At 42.1% G+C, this 25,476-nt stretch overlaps 1 protein-coding gene and 1 long non-coding RNA gene across 5 annotated transcripts in view; one reads left to right on the top strand and one right to left on the bottom strand.

Moving 5' to 3' along the window:
* The window catches only part of MS4A8 (membrane spanning 4-domains A8), a 17,755-nt gene extending 7,933 nt beyond the window's left edge, over window positions 1-9,822 (bottom strand). The window contains exons 1-6 of one of the 4 annotated variants that reach the window (XM_061406498.1): window positions 9,602-9,822; window positions 8,099-8,176; window positions 7,560-7,767; window positions 5,184-5,306; window positions 2,439-2,498; window positions 282-419 (exon numbers count right to left, since the gene is read on the bottom strand). In XM_061406498.1, coding sequence (XP_061262482.1) covers window positions 282-419; window positions 2,439-2,498; window positions 5,184-5,306; window positions 7,560-7,763 — 525 coding nt within the window. In that variant the 5' untranslated portion in view covers window positions 7,764-7,767; window positions 8,099-8,176; window positions 9,602-9,822. Of the gene's footprint in view, window positions 1-281; window positions 420-2,438; window positions 2,499-5,183; window positions 5,307-7,559; window positions 7,768-8,098; window positions 8,177-9,536; window positions 9,567-9,601 lie in introns of those variants that run through there. The other 3 variants (XM_061406495.1, XM_061406496.1, XM_061406497.1) reach the window with 3 other exon arrangements.
* Window positions 9,762-25,476, top strand: LOC133241247 (uncharacterized). Its single transcript, XR_009734569.1, has 3 exons — window positions 9,762-9,847; window positions 17,825-17,962; window positions 24,373-25,476. It is a non-coding gene; the product is annotated as an uncharacterized LOC133241247 (long non-coding RNA).

Genomic DNA, 25,476 nt, shown 5'->3' with positions numbered 1-25,476 from the left:
CCACCATTCAGAATGACCATCATCAAAAAATCTACAAATAAATGCTAGAGAGGGTATGGAGAAAAGGGAATCCTTTTGCACTGTTGGTAGGAATATAAATAGGTATGGAAGGTCCTTAAAAAACTAAAAATAGAACAACCACATGACCCAGCAATCCCACTATTAGGCATATATCCTGGGAAAACCATATTTCAAAAACATACATGTCAGGCCCTTTCCAACAATTTCTAAACCAAACTAAGGTGGAACCGAGGGGGGCAATGGTCAGGAGGGATACTCACCCTGCCCCAGGTGTGAGAGGGAGGATCATACCAAGGGTAGATGTAGGTACTGTTGATAATTAACTCTACGATGAAGAGTGTGATTCCAACCATGGAGAAGATTGCACTGACGATGTTAAAGCCCACGCTGCTATTCAGCTGAAAAAGATACAAAAGGTCAGAGTGGGAGAGGAAAACCACTGTAACTGAGATGACCAGCGACTCAACAAATATTTCCTAACAGGATTTCCCAGAATCTTAGTACTGCCTTTCCTAACAGGATTTCCCAGAATCTTAGTTCTGCCGCAAACAAGGCAGTGTTTTGTGCAGAAAGGAGTGTGGCTGGGTTTTCCCTGGTAGCTCAGTGGTAAAAGAATCCACCTGCCAATGCAAGAAATGTGGGTTCCATCCCTGGTCTGGGAAGATCCCACATGTCGCAAAGCAACTAAGCCCATGCACCACAACTACTGAAGCCTGTGAGCCTAGAGCCCGGTGCTCTGCAACAAGAGAAGCCACTGCAGTGAGAAGCCCTCCCGCTGCAACTAGGGAAAAAGCCCTTGTCAGGTAACAAAGACCCAGGGAAACCGAAAGTAAATAAATATTTTAAAAGTTTTTTTATTTAATTTTTTTTAACAGAAAGTTTTGGGGCTAAATTACCTTTGAAACAAAGTTAAGTTAAACAAAATTAAACAGGTCTTTGCTGCAGGACCTATAAGAGCCTTTAACAAGGATTATGGATCTTCCGGGGGGCGGGGGCGGGGGGGGAGGGGGAGGGGGAGACGGTGCTAATAAATAGAAATCTCTCCAAGTTTACCTACCCATCTTCACAGAGTATGTCATTGGACAAGTGTCCCCAAGAATAATCTTTGGGAAACACTCATCCTTTTATCCCATAGGAGATGGGCAGGAAGATCAATCTCTGGTATCTTGGAATGTGACAGGCTCTGGTGGCCCATGATTCTGGGCCACATGCAGAAAGCTGTTGTTGTCTAGTCGCTTCAGTCATGTCTGACTCTTTGTGACTCCATGGACTGTAGTCCCCCAGGCTCCTCTGTCCATGGGAATTCCCAGGCAAGAATACTGGAGTGAGTTGCCCTTTCCTTCTCCAGGGGATCTTTCTGACCCAGGAATCGAACCCATGTCTTCTGCTTTGATAGGCATATTCTTTACTGTTGAGCCACTTAGGAAAGCCCAGGTGCAAATAGACATGCCCATAAATTTTGAGCTTTCCTTTGGAGATTTTCAAATAGATTTCCTCTCGTATAGGGACCTGGCTATCTTGAAGCCTCTTAGGCTAGATAACCTGCTTTTAAGAGGAACCAGGGTACTTTCTGGGCATACTGCTAGGGGACCATGAAGCCTTGTCCATGCTGATTTACAGAGCTCCTTTGGCTGGATTCCTTAGAGAGGCAGGTGCCTGAGCCTCCTTGGCTGTCCTGAAGAAACGGGGTCCCGCTCTGTGTGCTGCTCAGCTGTGGGGGAGCCCTGAGCTCCTGAGAGCTCTGTGCCTCATCCTGTAAGAACGTCCTTGGGAAGCTATTCTTTCTCTCCACTCTCTGATGCCCTAACTAATGTGGCTGTGTTGCCCTCCCCTCCCCTAAGTCCTCTAGACATTTTCCTTTTTGGAATTCTGGTCAGGTTCATGTGGCCCTATGATTATGTGTGAGCAAGTGTCAGAAGAATTGATGCTTTTGAACTGTGGTGCTGGAGAAGACTCTTGAGAGTCCCTTGGACTGCAAGGAGATCAAACCCATCAATCCTAAAGAAAATCAACTCTGAATATTCATTGGAAGGACTGATACTGAAGCTTAAACTCCAATACTTTGGCCAAAGAGCCAACTAATTGGAAAAAAAACAACCCTGATGCTGAGAAAGACTGAGGGCAGGAGGAGAAGGGGCAGGAGAGGATGAGATGGTTGGATGGCATCATCAACTCAAGGGACATGAGTCTGAGCAAACTCCGGGAGATAGTGAAGGATAGGGAAGCCTGGCATGCTGCAGTCCATGGGGATCACAAAGAGTTGGACACAACTGAGTGACTGAACAACAATGTGTCAGAGCCCCATGTCTGGTTATGAGTAGGTGCGTGGATGAGGGAAGGAGTAATCTTCTTTTCCCCCTGGTGTGTCTTTCCTATAGGTCCCCAGCTGGGAGAGTCAGTCCCAGGATGTGACTTACCAGACAAGAAGATCGTGAGTGCTTTTCTGCCAACACCGAGAGGGATCCTGAAATGATGAACTGGCAGAGAAGAGAGGTGGTTTAGAAAGAGGTCAGGGGTTAGGGTCCCTGTCTTCAGGTTTCCATTATTCTGTTTACACACATATTCTCTCATACACACTATGTTCCTCTGCTGAGACCCTAGCTCAACATGAGGGGAAAGAATGAACGAATGGATGAATGAGTGCCTGTTTTGCACCACATCACAGGGCAGTGAAGAGGGATCCAGCAGATTAGTTGTAAATTCTGGCTTGAAACTCATGTGATCTTGGGTAAGTTACTCATTTCTCAAATATTTATTTCTTCATTTGAAAAGGGGGAAAAGGACATGTCTTCCTAAGTATCATTGTCACTAGAAAATTTATGCCCCTCATCTGGCATTTAGTCTATCTTGCACATAGTAGATCCTATACAGAGTCAATGTTGTTTATTTCTTTTTCTTTTACCTTTCTACGTGCAATATCTTATTGGTTTCCTACCCATATCTCAGGATTCATTTGGGCATGGGGGCTCGGGATCGGGAGAAGGAAAGGCTACCAGCTGTACTGCTTTGAGATGTTTTAACCCAACCTCAGTCCTTGCCTGTCTGCACACCTAGGTGAGTACCTTTTAGCGACTCAGAAAAGTGTCACATGTCTACAAAACTGATATACTCTGCATATAAGTTAAATAACCTTCTGCTACTGCTGCTAAGTCACTTTAGTTGTGTCCGACTCTGTACGACCCCAAAGACGGCAGCCCACCAGGCTCCACCGTCCCTGGGATTCTCCAGGCAAGAACACTGGAGTGGGTTGCCATTTCCTTCTCCAAAATAACCTTCTAGGGAGTCACAAATCATTCTGAGAATCTGATGAAAGCTATGGACTTTGACAGAAAACACCCCCCAAGTCTTTTACCAGAATGGGGACTCAGAAGCCCTTCAGTGGACTCTAAGCTGAGTCCCCATTTTTTTAATGGCTTATTGACCCTTGAGCATGTGTGGGAATCCTTTTCTCCTGGAGTTCAGGCTGTGGGTCTACACTGAACAACACTTGAGGGCTGTTCCCAATATATTTTTTTATACATGGTGCTTTTGTGGGAATTAGAAAATGGTAGCTCCTCTGGGTTGATAAACTAGAAAAATATTCCCTGCCCTCTGGGGTGGGTGGATTAGGAAAGTGGCCTTTCTGGGTGAATGCTGTCTTGCAATGTCTAGTAACCCTTGGTGTTATGGATGAATTATGTCCCCTCAAAACATATCTTTTGAAGCCCTAACCTACAGTACCTCTGAATGTGACTCTCTTTGGAGACAGGGCCTTTAAATAGATGATTAAGGGGGATTTTCATGGTCCCCAGTGGTTAGGAATCTGCCTTGCAATGCAAAGGATGTGGGTTCAATACGTGGTCAGGGAACTAAGATCCCATCTGCCACTAAGCCCATGCACACAACTACTGAGCCTGCATACTGCAGCTAAGTCGCAGCACAGCCAAATAAACAAATAAATACATGAAAAATCAACCAAACAACAACCAAAAAATTTGACTTAAAAAAGAGCTGACTAAGGTTAAAGGGGATCATCAGGGGTGGACTTGGACCTAAACCGATATGACTTATGTTCTTATGAAACGAGGAGATTAGTGAGTGTTAATGGCCTTGGTAGGGAGGCCAGAGGTCCCCAAGGAGCAGGAGGAAATAAAATTACAAGTGGCAGACGTTTTTTTTCTTTTCTCTTCTAATCGTGTGTTGTCATGGTGATATCTGGTTCTGTCTGAACTTAACTTTATCTCAAACCTTGGGCTAACCAATGTGTTTTTCTCATGGAAATCTCTTCCTTAAGCTATGCTAATGAACTATGTATTTGCTTAGAAGTCTGCCTTTCTTCACGATTCACGTCAATTGTTTCATGGCTGGGGATGACTCACCTTGTGCCAATGCTATCTCAACATACATGTGGGTGAGGGGCCTGGTGCAACTCTCAGTTTTGAGGTGTTCCCTTTCTCGAATTAGCAGCTTGCTAATAGGTATATAATTCCTTGCTAAAAACTAACAAGGGGGCACTCTTTCTGTCCCCTTCTGATGTCTATGTCAGAAGCTTTCTCTATCTCTTTTATACTTTAATAAAACTTGATTACACAAAAAGCTCTGAGCGATCAAGCCTTGTCACTCACCCCATATCAAATTCCTCTTCTTCGGAGGCCAAAAATCCCAGCATTGTTCACAGCTCGGCTTGTAGCAGCAACTTTTCCTTAGCGTATACACACACACACACACACACACACACAAACACACACATTTTCATTAGGGTATGCACACAAACACACACATTTTCATTAGGGTATGCACACACACACACACACACATTTTCATTAGGGTATGCACACACACACACACACACACAATCATGCAAAGACTCAAGGGAAGAGATAGCTGTTTACTAGCCAAGGTGAGAGGCCTCAGCAGAAACCAAACCTGCTGGCACTTTGATCTCAGATCTCTGCCCTCTAGAACTGTGAGATACCACATTTCCGTTGTGTAAGTCACCCAGTCAGTGGTACTCGTCAGGGCAGCCCAAGCAAAGTAGTTCGTTTGATGAACAAGACCTGAGCTGGGTTTCCATCCAGCCTGCCCCTTTGGCTGGGAACCTGCAGGGCACAACTTGACAAGGTGGCCCAGAGTGTGCTGGCACTTTCTGAGAACCTGGTTGCGAGGTGACTCGTATTACTCACCCAGATGCCTCCCCAGAAGGGAAAGCCTCCGTAGAATGAAACAGCAGTATAGTTCCCCACGAGGACAGTCCCCATGACGGAACCGAGGCCGAGGTGAATCAGGCCGATCAGGATCTGGGTGGCCTGTCAGGAGAGCCACAAATGGAAGCCTTTGTTTCTGAGTCTGGATTCTGCCCCCTTTTTATTTTAATAAATCTTTTGTTTCCCTGGTCTAAAACATAATATGGAAAAATATAAAATTGAAATAAAAACTGCCCACCATTCCCCCTCACTCAGAGAAAACAATGGTTTACATTTTGTTGGATAAACTTCCGTTATTCTTTTCAGATATATACATGGATAATTCACAATGTCTCTATAGATTTAACATTTCATCATGAACATGTCCCTGTAGAATTAAATATCCTTCAAACACATTTTTTTAAGGGCTGCCCAGATTCTGTCATGTGGATGCTCCTTGGAGTCATTGGAGCAGAGAGCTTATACGGGTAAGACTGTTTCTATTTTTTTCATACTATAAATAACACTGTGATGAACATCTTTGTAGATAAATCTTCGTGCTCATCACTTATGTCTTTAGGATATTGTTATGGATTGAATTGTGACTACCTCTCCCTCATCAAATTTGTGTGCTGACATTCTGATCCCCAGCACCTCATATTATAGCTTTGTTTGGAAATACTGTCACTGCAGATAAAACGAGGTCATATAAGGTGTACTGGAATAGGCTGAACCCCTAATCCTATATGTGCGTGCGTGCTCAGTCGTGTCTGACTCTTTATGACCCCGTAGCCTGTAGCCCGCCAGGCTCCTCTGTCCATGGGCTTCTCCAGGCAAGAATACTGGAATGGGTTTACATTTACTTCTCCAGGGGATCTTCCTGATCCATGGATCAAAGTTACATCTCCTGCATTTTCTGCATTGGCAGGCAGATTCTTTACCATGGCGCCACCTAGGAAACCCTTAATCTTATATGACTGCTGTCCTTTTTAAATTTTTTGGCCATGCCACATGACGCGCAGGATCTTAGTTGCTCGGCTATCAAACCCATACCCCTTGCAGTGGAAGTGCTGAGCACTAACCACTGGACCACCAGGGAAGTCCCTGACTGCTGTCCTTTGGAAGAGAACGCCAGGTGGAGAGACACATTCATGAACACAAGAAAACACCATGGGTGTCAGGATTGAAGTTATGCTGCCACAAGCCAAGGAACTATTACTAGGAGAGAGGCCTGGAACAGACCCTTCCCTAGTGGCTCCTCCTCTGAAGGACCTATCCTTCAGAGAAAGCATGGCCCTGTGGACAGTTTGATTGTGCTTGGCCTCCAGAACCGTGAGAATAAAATCCTGTTGTTTGAAGCCACCCAGTTTATGGCACTTTGTGACGGCAGCCCTTGGAAACTCATGCAGGTATGTTCTCACACAACTACTATACACACCAATGGTATACAGATGACAAACATGGCAGCAGATATGAAGATATTATTTCCTTAAATTTGCACAATAACAAATTATATGCAATGTCTGTCTCTGGTTGTTTTTTCCATTAATGTCACATCTTGGGGTTATATCCACATTGTTGCCCAAAGAGCTTACTTGTTCTTTTTAAAGCTTCACTACATTTCATTCTTTGGAGGTACGATACATGGCTTTAACCAGGATTTTGTTGATGGATATTTTGGTTGTTTCCATTCTTTTGTGATCACCGGCTGTGCTGCCATGGGTAAGCTCATACCTGTCACACATTTCTTGCATGTGCAGGTATAGCTGCAGGACAAAGTCTCAGAAATGGAACGATTGGGTATTTTGTAAATGTGGCAGATACAAATTGGCCTACAGATTGTGTTTATTGACATTCCCATGGACAGTGAAAGGGGGGTGGGGCTAGGATTTGAGCTCCAGACAGTCTGGATCAGAATCCAGATGCCGCAGTGAAATGGGCCTCTCCTTGAACTACCCAGGACAACCTCTTAGGGGGAAAGTTGTTGGGATCTCTTATTTTGTTAGTTCTCTAATGTGATTTTTTTCTTCTTGGGCAGATATTCCATTCAAGCTCTTTTAGATTTCACCTCATGGTCTGCTGAACCCACTTTCTTTCAGAGACTACATGGATCAACACAGGTGTCAACTTACTGCCTTTTTTCCCCATTGCTTTTCTTCCTCTTTCTTAAAATGCCTGAGTCAAAAAATACAAGGCCCTGCACAGAGGCCCTAGTGATGCTGCACAGCTGAGCTTTCTCATAGATCTGAGTTTGGCGAGGCCGGGTAGGCTCCAACCCCACTTACTAGATTTGGAGTGTCTGTATTTCCAAAACTCCCCCCCTCCTCCAGCTTCAGGCATGTGACCCCCCTCCCTGCAGAGTGAAGTTTCACTTACCCCTAAGGCTTTGCCTTCTTTTAGGGTTCTCTCAGTGGGTTGCTGACTCACACATGGTGGGTTCCCGTGAATTACATGGACTTGGGACTGGTTTGGATATATGGGCACCTGAGACACGCCCCCAGGTAACACTGTATACCCATTTGAGGGTGTCACCACAAACACAGAGTTGGCCATGGGGCCTGCTGAAGTTGTTGGATTCATGCTGCTGAGAAACAAGCACAATAAAATAAATAACAAGGGCCTACTGTATAGCACAGGGAACTGTACTCAATGTCTTGTAATAACCTATAATGACAAAGAATCTGAAAAAGTATACACACACACACACACACACAGAGGTTACTGGTGAATTCTGGTCTGGTTTAAAATTTTCTTTTCTTTTTCTACTTTTTTTGGATCAGACCCCCCAAAGCTGGTACAATAAACCCTGCCACATGCTCCACCCCACACCCAGGTTCATTCAAATCTCATTTGGCAGCAAACCTTATCACTGCCCCTCAGTTATCCATAGAAACTATTAGATCAAGGGTACTCACTTTGCTCTGCCAGCAGCGAAGTCTCTCTCACTTCCTTCTGTCTATTCCCAGTTCTTTGCGGTAGGTGGCTTGTTTTTCCTTAGAGAGTGAACACACTGGGTTGGGTTTGGGGATGTGTTTAAAAAAGATCCAAAGTCCACTTTGCTTTCCTCCCAGATACAGACTTGGTTACTAGTTACGCAGAGCTCAGCTTCCACACCCATATTTACTTCCTGATTTGGTCAAAGAACCACTTAATTGCAATTCAGTATTAATTGGAGAAGGAAGAGTTGTGTGTGGTGCTCTAGGAAACACAGGAAGGAGCTGGGTGTACAGTGGTCACATCCCAGCTGTAACACAAGACAGAGCAACGTAAAGAATCCAGTAGAGAAACAAGAGACCCTCGCAGGAGAATGAAGGGGAAACTGATTCACTGGATATGAAGAGATTAGGAAATACTTCAAACAAAAAGTGGAATTTGAAATCAATAAACTGCATGAGAAAAAGTGAGCCACAGCCTGTAAAATAAGAATTGCAATGAACTTAAGTCATAAGCTCTACATCAGAGTCTGTAGAAAAGCAGAAAATACCCAAGAGTGGGCAGGCATATTGGTGCATCCATGATGAACATCATGTGAATTACACAGGCAAAGTGTACAAACACTGTCGCCGACGCCATCCTCCCGAGGGAATCCCTGGGTCCTACCGGGGCTGGACCCCGTAAGTGGTGCCCGAACTAGGCTCCCAGTAAGGTAAGCCCCAATTGTGCAGTTTTCAGACAGCTAGGACCCCACTCAAGGGTGCCCAGGACCCCTATAAGATAGGTAAGGTAAAGAAGGGTGTGAAGTAGTGAAATCTTTTCGAAGAGAAAAGTAGAAAAGATAGTAGATTTTCTGACATGGGTAACACTGAAACTAAAGAACGGCAACTCTTTATACAAGTAATCTTGAAACTGTTAAAGAGGGTACAAAATAAATAAAAATAGTCTCAAAAAAAAAAAAAAGAAGGGAGGCTGTGCTCTACCTCCCGAGGATAGAGAAAGATCTAAAGATAGAAAAAGAGCTAAAGAGTGAAAAGGAGAGAGGAACGGAGGAGAAAGAAATCAGGGAACGCAGCAAGATAGAGAAAGGAAGAAAGGAAGTTAGAAAAAGAGATACAGAGAGAAAGATAGGGAAGAGGGAAGAAAAGTTAGGGAAAGAGAAAGAGAGTAAAGGGAAAGAAACGAAAGAAAGAGAAGGGTAGCGAGAAAGGAAGGGGGAGAGAAAAGTGAGAAAGGCAGCGAGAGAGAGAGACAGTAAGAAGGAAGAAGGGAGAATGAAAGAGGGAAACAAGAAGGAAATGATAGAAAGTGAAAGAGAAGAGGAAGGAAAGAAGATAGAGTGAGGGAAAGAAAACTTGAGAAAGATTGAAAGAGAGGAAGGAAGAAAAAAATAAACAGAGGACAGAGGAGAGGACTTACAGGACGCTGCCGCCGGGCGCCCTGGAGAGCCCCCTCCCCCTGTGCGCAAATCTTTAAAAACTTACCACCACTTTCTGATTTAAGGCGATCGCCGCCGCCTCCGTTTGCGCCTCCCAGAGCCCAGGAATTCCCCTACTTTGCCCCCAAAGCCTCTCAAAGCGTGGCCTAAGCCTGAGGAAGATAAAAAGTTTTTTGAACAAAGGAGCTTTTAAAGCAGACGCTTACACAGGATGCAGAGACTGCTCCTCGGAAAAAACCCCCTCGGGGGGGTCTCACCCAGGCTAGGAGAAAATCAAGCGGAACCGGAACAGGTAAGTGGATTTAGCAACAATATTAACCCCTGACGTGCCGGGTTACTCCAATTTCAGTGGGAGTGGCCGGCCCCCTACCTGAGGGCGTTGCAGGATTTGTGCTGGGGCGTAGCCCGCTTTTTTTTTTCAAAAAAAAAAAAAAAAATTCGGTGGTGCCTGGTGTAGTAGATTCTGATTATATTGAAAAATTAAAGTTTTTGATCTCGCCGCCTACCAAAAACTGTACAAATTAATAAAGGTCAAAGAGTAACACAGCTTTTGCTTTTACCTTATTATCAGACAAAAAAAAACAAAAACCTTGACTTCTCAAGCTAGGGGCCACAGAGCATTTGGATCTAGTGTTCTAGCCTTTTGGGTGCAGGAAATTATAGCTCCAAGGCCTTTAAAAGATCTTTTAATTCAAAGGAATAAAATGTCAGGACTGGGTTATGAGCAGTTATTTAGGCTTTTCAACATTTAAAAGACCACACCTTCAATCTTTTGACTGACTCCTGATATATTGTAGGGTTGTTTCCTCTTATAGAGACTGCTAATATTCCAGAAAATAAAATTACTATCTTCTTGTTATCTGATTTACAAAAAAGAGATTAAACACAGAGATAAAAAATATTTTGTGGGACATATTAGAGCTCATTCTGGCTTGCCCGGCCCTTTACATGAAGGAAATGCTTTGGCAGATGCATTGACTAAAGTAATTGCTTTAAACTTACATAAAAAGATTGATAAGGCCAAAAATTCTCACAAAATTCACCATCAAAATGCAGCTGGTTTAAGGTATAAATTTCATATCCCAGCCAGATGTGTTGCTAACTTGTGGGAGAGGGTATATTTGTATTTTTCTACAGGATGCAGATTCTCCGATTTGGATCCTGCGTAAACCAAGGAATATCAGCCTCTTTTCTCTCCTGTATTTTCTTAACTGCGAAATTCTTTCCTTATCTCTTTATCTATTCTTTTAATCGCCGAAGCCGTCCTCCCGAGGGAATCCCTGGGTCCTACCGGGGCTGGACCCCAGTAGAGGATCGTGATGGAATAGTCCATGACACACTCACCTTTGTATTCCTACTGACACATAATAGGCACTAAGCAAATGCTTGCTGAGTGAACAGATGAAACTGATCAGATGGCTAGAATTTGGTAAAATGGTCAATGTAAGAACATTATCACAGGCAGAGGGAACGGAGGACGGCAAAGGCATGAAGAGAGAAGATGTAGGACATATTTTGGGTATGGCAAGGTTTATATATTCAAAGTTATGATTTTTCCAGTAATCATCTATGGATGTGAGAATTGGACCATAAAAAAGCCCGAGCATCAAAGAATAGGTGCTTTTGAATTGTGGTGCTGGAGAAGACTCTTGAGAGTCCCTTGGACTACATGGAGATCCAAACCAGTAAATCCTAAAGGAAATCAACCCTTAATATTCATTGGAAGGACTGATGTGCTGTGCTGTGCTTAGTTGCTTAGTTGTGTCCAACTCTGTGACCCCATGGACTGTAGCCCTCCAGGCTCCTCCACGGGGATTCCAGGCAAGAATACTTAAGTAGGTTGCCATACCCTCCTCCAGGGGATATTCTCAACCCAGAGATCAAACCCAGGTCTCTGGCATTGCAGGAAGATTCTTTACCAGCTAAGCTACCTGAGAAGCCCCTAAGAAGGACTGATGCTGAAGCTCCAATACTTTGACCACGTGATGTGAAGAACTGACTCACTGGAAAAGACCCTGATGCTGGGAAATACTGAGGGCAAAAGGAGAAGGGGGATGCAGAGGATGAGACGATTAGATAGCATCGGTGACTCAATGGACATGAATTTGAGCAAACTCTGGGAGAAAGTGAAGGACAGGGAAGTCTGGCATGCTACAGTCCATGGGATTGCAAGACTTGGACATGACTCGGTGACTGAACAAGAACAAAAATAGAGGCTAAGGCAATCAACTAAACCATGCAGAAGGAATCAATGTGCAAACAAAGCCTTCACCTGGAGGAAGAATAATACTCATTCAAGCTGGTAAAAAAAGACAGAGGCCAACTTCTTGACATCATTCTTTCTGACGTACATTGCATAATGATTGGCTAGTCATGAGGAAGTTTTTCCAAAGTTGCAGAATTTCTCTTGGGTTTTGTTTCTTTGAAATTGTTTTTAAAAAATATGATATATTAACAGCAAGCATTTTTTAAAATTTGAAGTGTCACCAACTTTTTATCCTGTTTAAATGGCAAGTACACTCACTAATTTCAACAATTTCCTGTCATTACACAAGATTTCCTCATAAGATGTAAAAGTTAAAACCACATAAATCCACACAAAATAAACCATTACTCTATGAAATCATTTCAGGAAGATTGGTTAGTGTAACTCTTTTAATACTTCTTACTTGTTACACAAAAGACTACTTTACCTGTTCAAATTATTTATTATAGTCATCAAAACGTTGACTATATGGTATTATATAACCCAACAATTCTACTTATATATATATATATATATATATATATATATATATATGTATTTTCCCAAGTAGTAAAGAACCCACCTGCCAATGCAGGAGATATAAGAGACGTGGGTTCAATCCCTGGGTCGGGAAGATCCCTGGAGAAGAGCATGGCAACCCACTCCAGTATTCTTGCCTAGAGAATTCCATGGACAGAGGAGCCTGGTGGGCCACAGTCCATGGGGTTGCACAGAGTTGGACATGACTGTCCGATATGACTGAGCGACTTCACTTTCACTTTTCACTTTCATGCGTTGGAGAAGGAAATGGCAACCCACTCCAGTATTCTTGCTTGGAGAATCCCAGGGATGGGGAGCCTGGTAGGCTGCCGTCTACGGGATCGCACAGAGTCGGACACGACTGAAGTGACTTAGTAATAGTAGTAGTAGTAGTATATGAAATGAAACTATAAGTCCACATGCAAACATATACAGAAATGTTAAAAACAGTCAAAAAGTGGCAACCACTGAAACGTCCTTAATTTGATAAAAGGATAAACAAAAATGGTATAGACATCCCTGGATATCACTCTACAACAAGAAAAAATAATGAAGTACTTAATACCTGCTACAATACAGATGGACTAAGCTAAGTGAAGGAAGCCACACACACATATTCTGAGATTTCATGTCTATGGTATATCCAAAAAAGGAGAATCCATAGAGATAGAAAGTGGATTAGTGGTTTTCTATGGCTCAAAGCAGGTGCAGTAGTGGGTGACTGCTATGACTTTAAAGATTGTTTGGGGGTAAAAAAAAAAGATTCTAAAATTAGATAGTAGTGAAGGCTACAGAACTCTGAACAGTCTAAAAGCCATTGCCTTGTACACTTAACTTCTTTCGTTTAAAACGTTTTAATTATATGTTGGAGTATAGATGACTAACAATGTGTGTTAGTTTCAGGTATACAGCAAAGTGGTTCAGTTACGCATATACGTATATCTATTCTTTTTCTAATTCTTTTCCCGTTTAGGTTATTATGCCTTGTATACTTTGTGCTGTGCTGTGCTTAGTCGTCCAATCGTGTCTGATTTTTTGGGACCCCATGGATTGTAGCCCACCAGGAACCTCTGTCGGTGGGGATTCTCCAGGCAAGAATACTGGAGTGGGTTGCCATGCCTTCCTCCAGGGAATCTTCCCAACCCAGGAATCAAACCCAGGTCTCCTGCATTGCAGGCAGATTTTTAACTGTCTGAGCTACCAGGGAAGCCCCTTGTATACTTTAAATGGCTCAATTATATGGTATGTGAATTATATCTCAAAACAAAGCACTTAATTAGCTGGGAGATTACCAAGACATGAATAACTCTAACCAACTGTACCCTGGAGCTCATGAATGCTGAAGGGAAAAAGAAACTATGAGAATAACAGCCACCTCAGAAATTATAAACAAGAGCCTGTACAAGTGAAGCCAGAGAATAGAAGGACCAAAACACAGAATGAAATCACAGAACAAGAGAAAGATCAGACAGAAATACTTCAAAATATATTTTGATCTTCAGCATCTCTGTCCGTGCTAAACACTTCTGGGAGTTGAGAACTCATTGCTACTCTTGTTCTCTCGTTAGGGGAAGGTAACGAATGGGTTATCTTTCCTTAGTGACCTAGAGAGAACCGAGTATCCCCCAAAAATGCAGTCTCTACATTGATCCCACTCATTCTGGGCCTGCTGATGGCTTATGCAAACTTTTGTACATTACTGTATCACTCGGGATCCTGGAAGAAAACAGAAGTCAGTCTTAAAGTGTTTAACTAAAGGAAGATTAATAAAGAACTGTTAACAGAAATATGAGCAGAGTCATGGGAACGGAAAGTGATGTTGACACATTTGGGAACCAATATTGGAGGGAAGCTATCACTTCCCCTAAGCCTTAAGGGGAAAGGTGCAGGAACCACGTAACCACAGCAGTAAGAGTTGCAGCTCTGTAGCTGAGGAAGTGTGATGCCTCACAACCAAGGCCTTACATAGAAGAACCCAGTTACTGTCAAAACTGTGACCAGAAAAAGGGACTTGTTTTCTCCAGACTTCCAGTTTGATTCAATGAACACCACCCGAAGGATAAAACCAAGGCATGAGATGTTGCAGTCCATGTGGGCTAGCCTCCCAGGGTCCAGAGCAGGGCACCTGCTTCCTGAATCTCCCCTCCCCACTTTTCCATTGTGTCCCTGGGGGCTGATCTTTACATGAATTTCCTCAACAGGCACCCTTCCCCTCCTACTCCAGCTGGTTGCAAATAGCAAGACACTCTATTAGGAGATTGCAGGAGAGAAAGGGCAAATTATTTAATTCTCTCACTTTCCCCCTCTGTGATGTTTCAAGGGCTGGTGGGCTCCTTGACCAAAGGTCGAAGTGGCTTCTCTGCTTAGCTCTGTCTCCTGAGGAACCACTGCTTGCTGCATCAGGCTTGAAAGATTATGATTTGCTTCTGTTCTTAAACAACTTGCGATATTATTCTATCACTTGTGGTTTCTCTACATCCCACCCACATTTTGCAAAAAGCCCCTGTATTAACTATCCCTCAAATGAGCCCATTTGAACATTCCTTCTTAGTCTGATCAGTTACCTGACTGTTCTAAGAATAGAAAATGGATCCACCGTTAGAACAGTTTGAACAGGCAAGTGGAGACTTGTCTCTCTCTCTGGTCTTCCTGATCCTGCCCCAAATGGAAGCAAACATGATCCCGATGACTTTGGTTTTCATCTCAAGGAAGAATCTGGAGTCCTACTTATTCAAATTAATACAGGGGTTCCAATAAGGCCATGACAACTATCCTCCCCTGGGGAAGGCCTGATTCATGAAAAGTTTAGAGCAACTGTAGGTATCATTTTTTTTTTCTACCTAATGAATATATTTTTTTCTACTTTCTCTTTGGAAAAAAGAGGGCATATAACCTCCAACTCACTCAACAATTATTTCTCCATTATTAGAGCACATTTTTTTTCCCTGTTGTGGAAAAGCCCTTGGGGAATAAGAGCTAGGAGTGGGGAATCCATGAGCCTGCTAGGATACCGGTCAAGGCTTCAGTCTTTTTGATTTGAAGCATTGTACCTGTAGGACCAGCATGTTTTGCAAGAAAGAAACACTGAGGAAAATCAAAATGTACAGAGGTAAATCAGTTTAATTTATATATTTCTAGAATTCTCAACTTTAAACGCCTAGATTCTCCTTTCCCCCAAATAAATGCAAGAATGTCTAATGCTGAAACAATACAGTTGTGTAAAGTGTCAGTTCCTCAAGTTCAAGACATTTCTGAACAATGAAGAGGAAAGTATTTCCTTCAGAAGGTTTCCTCTAAATTGAATTGACAGTCTGTCCTTGGAGGGCAGGAAAGAATAAAGACTGTAAAGTCTCTTGAAACAGTGGAGTTCTATTTTGATCTGTTTCAAGAAACTATTTAGCCCTTATATACAAATAGCTCCTAAGAAGAAAAACAATAAGAAGTTATACAAGAAAAGTCTCTCCATGCCTAGGTAAAATTAAAATGTAGGCTCCACAGTCACTATTTACAAAGAAAGCCAAATAATGAATTATATCCTGTAAGTTGTATAAATATAAGTGAGTGAGTGAAGTCGCTCAGTCATGTCCGACTCTTTGCAACCCCGTGGACTCCTCTGTCCATGGGATTCTCCAGGCAAGAATACTGGAATGGGTTGCCATTTCCTTCTCTAGGGGATCTTCCCAACTCAGGGATTGAACCCAGGTTTCCCACATTGAAGGCAGACGCTTTAACCTCTGAGCCACCAGGAAAGCCCAATGTATAAATATATTAGATATTAAAAATTAGTTGCCATATAACTGAATTTTATGATGACTTTCTATTTGGAAAAAAATATTTCTCAAGTGAAAAAACTAAATAACAAAACTGTGTTTAAAAATATTCAGTTGAGTTCAATTCAGTCACTCAGTTGTGTCCGACTCTTTGTGACCCCATGAGTTGCAGCACGCCAGGCTTCCCTGTCCATCACCAACTCCCAGAGTTCACTCAGACTCACGTCCATCGAGTCAGTGATGCCATCCAACCATCTCATCCTCTGTCGTCCCCTTCTCCTCCTGCCCCCAATCCCTCCCAGCATCAGAGCCTTTTCCAATGAGTCAACTCTTTGCATGAGGTGGCCAAAGTACTGGAGTTTCAGCTTTAGCGTCATTCCTTCCAAAGAACACCCAGGACTGATATCCTTTAGAATGGACTGGTTGGATCTCCTTGCAGTCCAAGGGACTCTCAAGAGTCTTCTCCAACACCACAGTTCAAAAGCATCAATTCTTCGGCACTCAGCTTTCTTCACAGTCCAACTCTCACCTCCATACGTGACCACTGGAAAAACCATAGCCTTGACTAGACTGACCTTTGTTGGCAAAGTAATGTCTCTGCTTTTGAATATGCTATCTAGGTTGGTCATAACTTTCCTTCCAAGGAGTAAGCATCTTTTAATTTCATGGCTGCAATCACCATCTGCCATGATTTTGGAGCCCAAAAAAATAAAGTCAGCCACTTTCCACTGTTTCCCCATCTATTTCCCATGAAGTGATGGGACCTGATGCCATGATCTTAGTTTTCTGAATGTTGAGCTTTAAGCCAACTTTTTCACTCTCCTCTTTGACTTTCATCAAGAGGCTCTTTAGTTCTTCTTCACTTTCTGCCATAAGGGGGGTGTCATCTGCATATCTGAGGTTATTGATATTTCTCCTGGCAATCTTGATTCCAGCGCGTGCTTCTTCCAGCCCAGCGTTTCTCATGATGTACTCTGCTGCTGCTGCTGCTAAGTCACTTCAGTCGTGTCCAACTCTGTGCGATCCCATAGACGGCAGCCCACCAGGCTCCCCCGTCCCTGGGATTCTCCAGGCAAGAACACTGGAGTGGGTTGCCATTTCCTTTTCCAATGCAGGAAAGTGAAAAGTGAAAGTGAAGTCGCTCAGTCGTGTCCAACTCTTAGCGACCCCATGGACTACAGCCTACCAGGCTCCTCCATCCATGGGATTTTCCAGGCAAGAGTACTGGAGTGGGGTGCCATTGCCTTCTCCGGATGTACTCTGCATATAAGTTAAATAAGCAGGGTGACAATATACAGCCTTGACATACCCCTTTTCCTATTTGGAACCAGTCTGTTGTCCCATGTCCAGTCTTAACTGTTGCTTCCTGACCTGCATATAGGTTTCTCAAGAGGCAGGTCAGGTGGTTTGGTATTCCCATCTCTTTCAGAATTTTCCATAGTTTATTGTGATCCACACAGTCAAAGGCTTTGGCATAGTCAATAAAGCAGAAACAGATGTTTTTTCTGGAACTCTCTTGCTTTTTCGATGATCCAGCAGATGTTGGCAATTTGATCTCTGGTTCCTCTGCCTTTTCTAAAACCAGCTTAAAAATATTATACTTGGAAATAGTAAAATGAGATAATGTATAAATACTAGATGAGATAAAATTTTAAATAGGATTCAGTTTATTGAAGTATAATCCCCTTATAACAGTTTTTCTTTTTTTTTTTAGGGAGAAAAAGAGACAATTTAACATTGTGTGTAATGGCCTCACATTCTATGCTAGCTGCACCACAAAAACAAGTAATTGACAACAGGCTAACAATTAGCAGTCATACAAATGTGAATAAAAGAAGGCAAAAACATACAGGTGACTGCAGCATACTATTTCTCTCTTTTTTTGTTGTTGTTACTGAATGTGGTTTTACAACATGAAATTAAATCTCAAATATTGAGTTTTATAGCCCACTTTGTTTTTCATATTCTTGAGCACTATGATGGACTTTCTCTTGTGTGTGACTTCCTAAAGATAGTTTTAATTTAGAATGTTTCCTTCCAGGAGATTAACTCCTTCTTTGTATATGTGTACAAGAAACTTCTAGTGTTAATTGTTAGGTAGTCTCTAGCGAATCCAGATACTCCTGTGGCTTCTACCAGCTCAGTCTATATTTAATGCTTTCTTCATAGTTTGACATTTATGCGATGATTTAATTATAGCTGGGAAACGCAGTGTTTACACTATGGAGGGGAAATTATTGCATACCTAGTATGATGCACAACTCTTCTTTCAAAGTCTGTGTACCAGTACACTGTATCAAAAATACTGGTTAGAAAATGAAATTAGGTAAGGCGATGGGAGATTGAGCACTGTACATAAAACAGTGATATTTGGGAGAAAACATAATTTATTCAGTCTTGCCCTCTCACTGTACACAGGAAGTAACTGACACTTGCTTACCACCTATAGCTGCTGCTGCTAAGTTGCTTCAGCTGTGTCCGACGCTGTGCGACCCCATAGACGGCAGCCCACCAGGCTCCTCCGTCCATGGGATTTTCCAGGCAAGAGTACTGGAGTGGGTTGCCATTGCCTTCTCCACCACCTATAGCTACTTAGTGGCAAAACAAGGGTTGTTCTGCTATCTTCCAGCCCAGCATAGATAGTACCTTCACTGTGATATAAAGGGCAAATATATATATAATAAAATATCTATTTCATTTTGTACAATTTCAGGCCTGAATATATTAATTATACGTCTGTACTTTTTTATAATAACGAGTTTGTATTTGAGGGAAATAAGAAAATCGGAAGCCATCTGTACAAGAAACACACACACACATACATACAAGCATGTGCAAACAAGAGCAGAGGTAGAGTAGGAATTACTACTGTAAGTAATAAAGAACAGATTTATTACTCTAAGATAGAAAAAGAAGGATCAAATGTTAATCTTTAAAATGTAGGCAGACCATGTCAAGGCCAATTACAAAATGCTGAAATAGAGAAAATGAAGAATATTTTCATAGTTAACCAGGGCAAATACAGCGTTAATTTCCTGTGATGTGACATGGGTTAGGGAACTAGAAAATACCCTGGAGAATGTATGCACTGTGTATTAGTCACTCAGATGCGTCTGACTCTTTGTGACCCCATGGACTGTAGCCTACCAGGCTTCTCTATCCGTGGAATTTTCCAGGCAAGAATACTGGAGTAGGTTGCCATTCCCTTCTCCAGGGGATCTTCCCAACCCAGGGATTGAACCCAGGTCTCCTGCATTGCAGGTGGTTTCTTTACCAACTGAGCCACCAAGGAAGACATATGTTCATGTGGTGATCTCGACATAATCTTGGGTGCTATCATTGTTACAAGGCAATGGGGTAATCCAGGATTGGTTGGAAGGATGGTTATAAAAGCAGCTTGGCAGAAGCTACATGGTGAACCCATGGGGATAGGATCAGAGTAAGATAGAAAAAACCCAGCAAACTCCCAAATATATAACTTCAATGTGTAATGTTCACAACAGAGATTTTTTTTAATTGATGTGCTATAAAATGTTAAAATATGCATATTGGAGAGACTGCCTTTTCTCCATTGTTCATTCTTACCTCCTTTGTTGTAGATTAAAAGACCATAAGTGGGTGGATTTATTTCTGAATTACCCTCTTCCATTGATCTATGTGTCTGTTTTTGTGCCAGTACCATACTGTTTTGATTACTGTAACTTTGTAAAAATAATCTGAAGTCAAGGAGCATGATTCCTCCAGCTCTGTTCTTTCCCGATTGTTTTCACTTTTCACGGTCTTTGGTGTTTCCATACAAAATTTAAAATTATTTGATCCAGTCCTGTGAAAAATGCCATTGGCATTTTGATAAGGATTGCATTGCATAAGAATTATTTTTAAAATAACGTTTGCTACATTTTTAATTAAATGAGCTTCCTGTATTTCACGTATTTATTGCAATTTAATGATGATTTTATGTTAAAGGTGTCTTAGATCCCTTCTGTTACATAATTGCATGAGATAGTTACAAATGTAGGTTTCAGTGGGATGGTTGGTGCCAGAGCCTCTATTTGTAGTATGGGTACCAAGGGAATCCCTGAAACATGACTCTTCATGGTCAGGCGACTTGCTTGCTTGCTTGCTTTCCATGAGTATCATTTCCTAAGTATATAACCCCATGTCAGGATATGTCCATTTTCTATGAAGATTTTCTATTGAAGATTCTATCTTCAATCTCAGTGAGTACAAGAAGGTTTCTACTGGCCATAACAGAGAGATGCTCAATTCTGAGCAGTTCTCTTAGGCATTGGTGGCATTGAGGCATTGGTGGCTTTATCTTCCTACTGATCCTCAGCTGGCAGCATTTAAGCTGAAGGCTTTGCTATCCATTGCTCTCCATGCTGCAATCCTCAGAAAGCCTGAAGCTTCCTGTCTCATCTCTCTCCAGTGTCCCAGGGTGGGTCCTGCAGGCAGTGGTGGGATCCTTCTTTTCTACCTCTTGCAAATTCTGAACTCACAGCCCCCAGTCACACAGTCATGCCTTCTCTTAACATTGGTAGCTCTTTCTCCAGATGTTTTGTGGCAGTCCAGAAAATCCTACTTGGGTCTCAAAGATTGTATCAGTGGGGAATGCAGTTCATCCTGTAGACACCCACAAACCTGACTGTTGCATCTCCTCTCCCTCACCCTCAGGAGTAGATACACTCAAATGCCACACTCTTGCTGGGTGATGCTAGGTAATAGGAAAACCCCTCTTCATAAATCTGACAGCTTGCAGGGTCGGGGGCGGGGGGAGGTTATATGGTGCCCACCTGTGTTAGTCTTCTAAGGCTCCTGTAACAAAGTGTTGCAAATTGGGTGGTTTAGAACAACACAAGTTTATTGTCTTGTTCTTCTGAAGGTCAGAAATCCCAAATCAAGGTCACCTCCCTCTGAAATCTATTCAAGAAGGACCCTTCTTTACCTCTTCCTTACTCCTGCTGATTTTCCAGAAATCTTTGGTATTGCCATTTCATAGCTCATGGATATATCACTCCTACCCTCTGTCTTCATATGATGTCTTGCCTGTGTGTCATCACATAAACTTGCCTATGTGTATGTCCATCTCAGTGTTCAAATTTCCCCTCTTTATAAGGACACCAGTCATAGTTTATAAAAGGCCCACCCTAATAACCTCTTTTGAACTTGATTACTTCCATAAAGACCATATTTTCAAATATGGTCCCATGATCAGGTGCTGGGGATTAGGACTCTACCATAGCTTTTCTGGAGACTTCCCTAGTGGATCCCCTGGAGAAGGAAATAGCAACCTGCTCCAGTATTCATGCCTGGAGAATCATGGACAGAAGAACCTGGCGAGCCCCAGTCCATGGGTCACAGAGAGTTGGACACACCTGAGTGACTAACACACACTTCACTTCCTTGGTGAATCAGATGGTAAAGAATCTGCCTGAAATGCAGGAGACCTGGGTTCGATTCCTAGGCCGGGAAGATCCCCTGGAGAAGGGAATGGCTACTCACTCTAGTATTCTTGCCTGGAGAATTCCACAGATGGAGGAGCCTGGTAGGCTACAGTCCATGGGGTCTCAAAGAGCCAGACACAATTGAGCGACCAACACTTTCACTTTTCACTTTCTTCTTTATCACTTTTCTGAGAGATGCAATTCAGCCCATAGTAACACCTCTTAGCAACTTCTCAATTGATCTTTTGGGCTTAGAATATTGAGTATATCTTCTGCTTTCAGAAGTGGACTCTGATCACCAATTCTTGGAAAATGGGAAGAACTCCACATAGCCTTTAACATCATCATGCTACAGCTATAATAAGGACTAATAAATGATGAAAAATAATAACTTACTGAGGGATTACCATAAACTAGGCACTGTTGTAAATCCTTTTTTGATGATGTATTGTCATTAATCCTTGTATCTGCTCTGTGGGCTAGGGACTATATTTCTGTTCTGTAAGTGTGTTAGTTAGTCATGTCCGACTCTTTGTGATGCCATGGACTGCCAGGCTCCTCTATCCATCAACTTCTTCAGAAAAGACGACTGGAGTGGGTTGCCATTCCCTTCTCCAGGGGATCTTCCCAACCCAGAGACTGAACCCACGTTTCCTGCATTGCAGGCAGATTCTTTACCATCTGAGCCACCATGGGTGAGGAATAAAAACATAGGGTCTTGCTATTGCTACATCGACATCCTGCCTGTTTCCAAAGTTAGAGCCTCCTTCTTTCAGATGGAGTCCCTTCACTCAGGCAAATCTCTTCCAATGTGAGATAAAGTGGGCATTCAACATTACTTTCCTATATTCCCCAGACTGACTCCATTTTTCCATGTCAATTCAGATTGGCTTTTATGAAAGGAACAGTCAACTTGTGATCAAATTGCATCCTTTATTGAAGAGGTAGGAAAAAAGAGTACTGGAAAAGACTTCATTAGAATGCATTTTCCATGAGGTTTCTTAAAAAAAAAAAAATGGAGTTCTTCACTAATTCACAATTAATTTTTTCTTGCCTGGAGTCACACTGGTTCTTTGCAAATTACAAAGACACAGAAGATTCAGACAGTGTGTAGCCTGGGTGAGTTGAGTGATAGCAGATTCCTCATTATTATATTATAACTGCTAAGTCACTTCAGTCGTGTCCAACTCTGTGTGACCCCATAGACGGAAGCCCACCAGGCTCCCCCGTCCCTGGGATTCTCCAGGCAAGAACACTGGAGTGGGTTGCCATTTCCTTCTCCAATGCATGAAAGTGAAAAGTGAAAGGGAAATCGCTCAGTCGTGTCCGACTCTTTGCGACCCCATGGACTGCAGCCTACCAGGCTCCTTTGTCCATGGGATTTTCCAGGCAAGAGTACTGAAGTGGGGTGCCATTGCCTTCTCCAATAATAGCCTTATCCTTAGCCACTGAGTCAAAACAAGATAAAACAATAGCAATAACAAACAAGTAAACCTATGTGACCAGTTTAAACCATACAAAGAGAACAGCATCTACCCTGTCCTGGGGCAGGTTCAAGGACACATCGGACCTATGGCCCATCAGAAACTGGTGGTTTCAATGGATTACAAACAACCATGTCAAACTAAATTATGACTCTTTGCAAAACAGCTTTCACCTTCAACTGGACTCTCGTGGGTCACAAGATTTCTTCTGGATCCTCTACTTCATGTTCTGGGTCGGAAAGAGAAATGTCCTTCTGGAATAGACAGCTATCTGGCTCAGATTACAGGATTTGGGGGAGTCACTATAGTTGCAGAAGGCATTCTGATGCTTCCCGCCCCAGTAAAACTTTGGTGTTTTTGCATTTTAAGTTTGTAGTAGAATATTGTTACATTAACACAGACACAAAAAACTGAAAACAATGAACATTCTGAACAATTTTATATTCAAGTGAAATACAGATCAGCATTTAAAGCTAAGCTCAATGGTTATTGAGGAGCATTGGAATTAGAAATAAAGCAAAAGCAGTTTATGTAACTAATCTACTACTCTTGTATCTAACTACTAATTTTAGCTATTGAGCAACATTGAGTGTGAACCTAACTAATATATGAAACATTGATAAAATTCCTAAATACCTTTCAAGTTTACCCTCTTTAATTCTCTACAGTTCAAAATTAGGAATTCATCATTTGGCTCTAACGTGGCCTCTGTTGGAGCAATCATCTAATTATCCTTCTCTCTAGGCTTGTTCTTCTTCAATTCCATCTCTATTCTTCAGGTGAGTGACTTCTTCAAAATCATGCTCCTACACCTTTATCTAAATTCATCATGGCAGTTCCATCCCCTTTGCTATTATTCAGTTCAGAGAGGAGCTGGACTAAAGCAACTGGGCCAGTGTGAGGTAAAGAAAGGCTTCCCTTTGGCTTCTGAGAGAGAGAAACTGTTTTCTCCTGCTGGATGTGAACCAGGAAGTATGCATCTTACAACTTTAGAATTAAGATTCCAGAGGAAGACAGAAAGAATCTGGATCACTGATACTTGTCACTGAGCTGTTGAATCAATTGATCCAGAAGTCCCTTACTTGGGAACTTGCTGTTATAAGAAATGTTTTCTGATCGATTAAGCAGTTTGAATTAGGAGAGCTGTAATTTGCTGCAGAAAATACTGTCATGGAAATAATGATATAATCATAAAGTTTAATAAAGAAACACTGCTGTGTAAAACCCTTCAGTAGCATGCTGTTACTTACAGACTAAATTCCAAACTCTTTGGTAAGCTGGTTTAGCTGTATTAGAAATTGGTCTCGATTTGCTTCTCTGCCTTCATTTTCCAGTTATCTCCTCTACACACTTATCCTGTGCATACATGTGTGCTCGGTCATGTCGGACTCCTTGTGACCTCATGGACTGTAACTCGCCAGGCTCCTCTGTCCATGGGATTCTCCAAGCAAGAATACTGAAGTGGGTTGCCGTGCCCTCCTCCAGGACATCTTCCCAACCCAGTGATCGAAACTGCATCTCCTGCATTGCAGGTAGATTCTTTACCACTAAGCCACCCTGGAAGCCCACATTATCCTCCAGGAATCCCACAAGTATCTATTCTTCTGGATCCAGGCAGAGTTTTAGGTTGCCTTATTAATATGCAGTTTTTTGGAGGGATTAATGATTGATTTTTATTTTGAAAGAATTTAGAGGTAAGGAGATAAGACTATCAGCCATTACAATCTATTAATATTTCCTTCTATCACTCTTCAGTGATTGTTTCTTTTATTCTATTAATGCAGTATACTATTAATATATTGATTGATTTTTTCAATTTAAAAAATTGTGCTAAAATATATGTAATATTTAACATCTTAATTTAAAAATTGATGTAAATTGTTTTAAAAGTGGTTTTAAACATGTACATTATATTGTACAACCATCACCACTATATATCTCCATAGTTTTTTTCATTTTGTAAAACTGAAACTCTAAATCCATTAAACAGTAACGTCACATTGGCTGTTCTCCAGTCTCTAGCAACTATCCTTTCACTTTCTCCCTTATAATTTTGCTTATTCTAAGGATCTCTTATCACTTCATGGGAAATAGATGTGGAAACAGTGTCAGACTTTGTTTTTTTGGGCTCCAAAATCACTGCAGATGGTGACTGCAGCCATGAAATTAAAAGACGCTTACTCCTTGGAAGAAAAGTTATGACCAATCTAGATAGCATATTCAAAAGCAGAGACATTACTTTGCCAACAAAGGTTCGTCTAGTCAAGGCTATGGTTTTTCCTGTGGTCATGTATGGATGTGAGAGTTGGACTGTGAAGAAGGCTGAGCGCCGAAGAATTGATGCTTTTGAACTGTGGTGTTGGAGAAGACTCTTGAGAGTCCCTTGGACTGCAAGGAGATCCAACCAGTCCATTCTGAAGGAGATCAGCCCTGGGATT

Source organism: Bos javanicus, chromosome 29 (assembly GCF_032452875.1).
Source record: "Bos javanicus breed banteng chromosome 29, ARS-OSU_banteng_1.0, whole genome shotgun sequence".
Lineage (NCBI taxonomy): Eukaryota > Metazoa > Chordata > Mammalia > Artiodactyla > Bovidae > Bos > Bos javanicus.
This window is presented reverse-complemented; position numbering and strand designations above follow the sequence as displayed.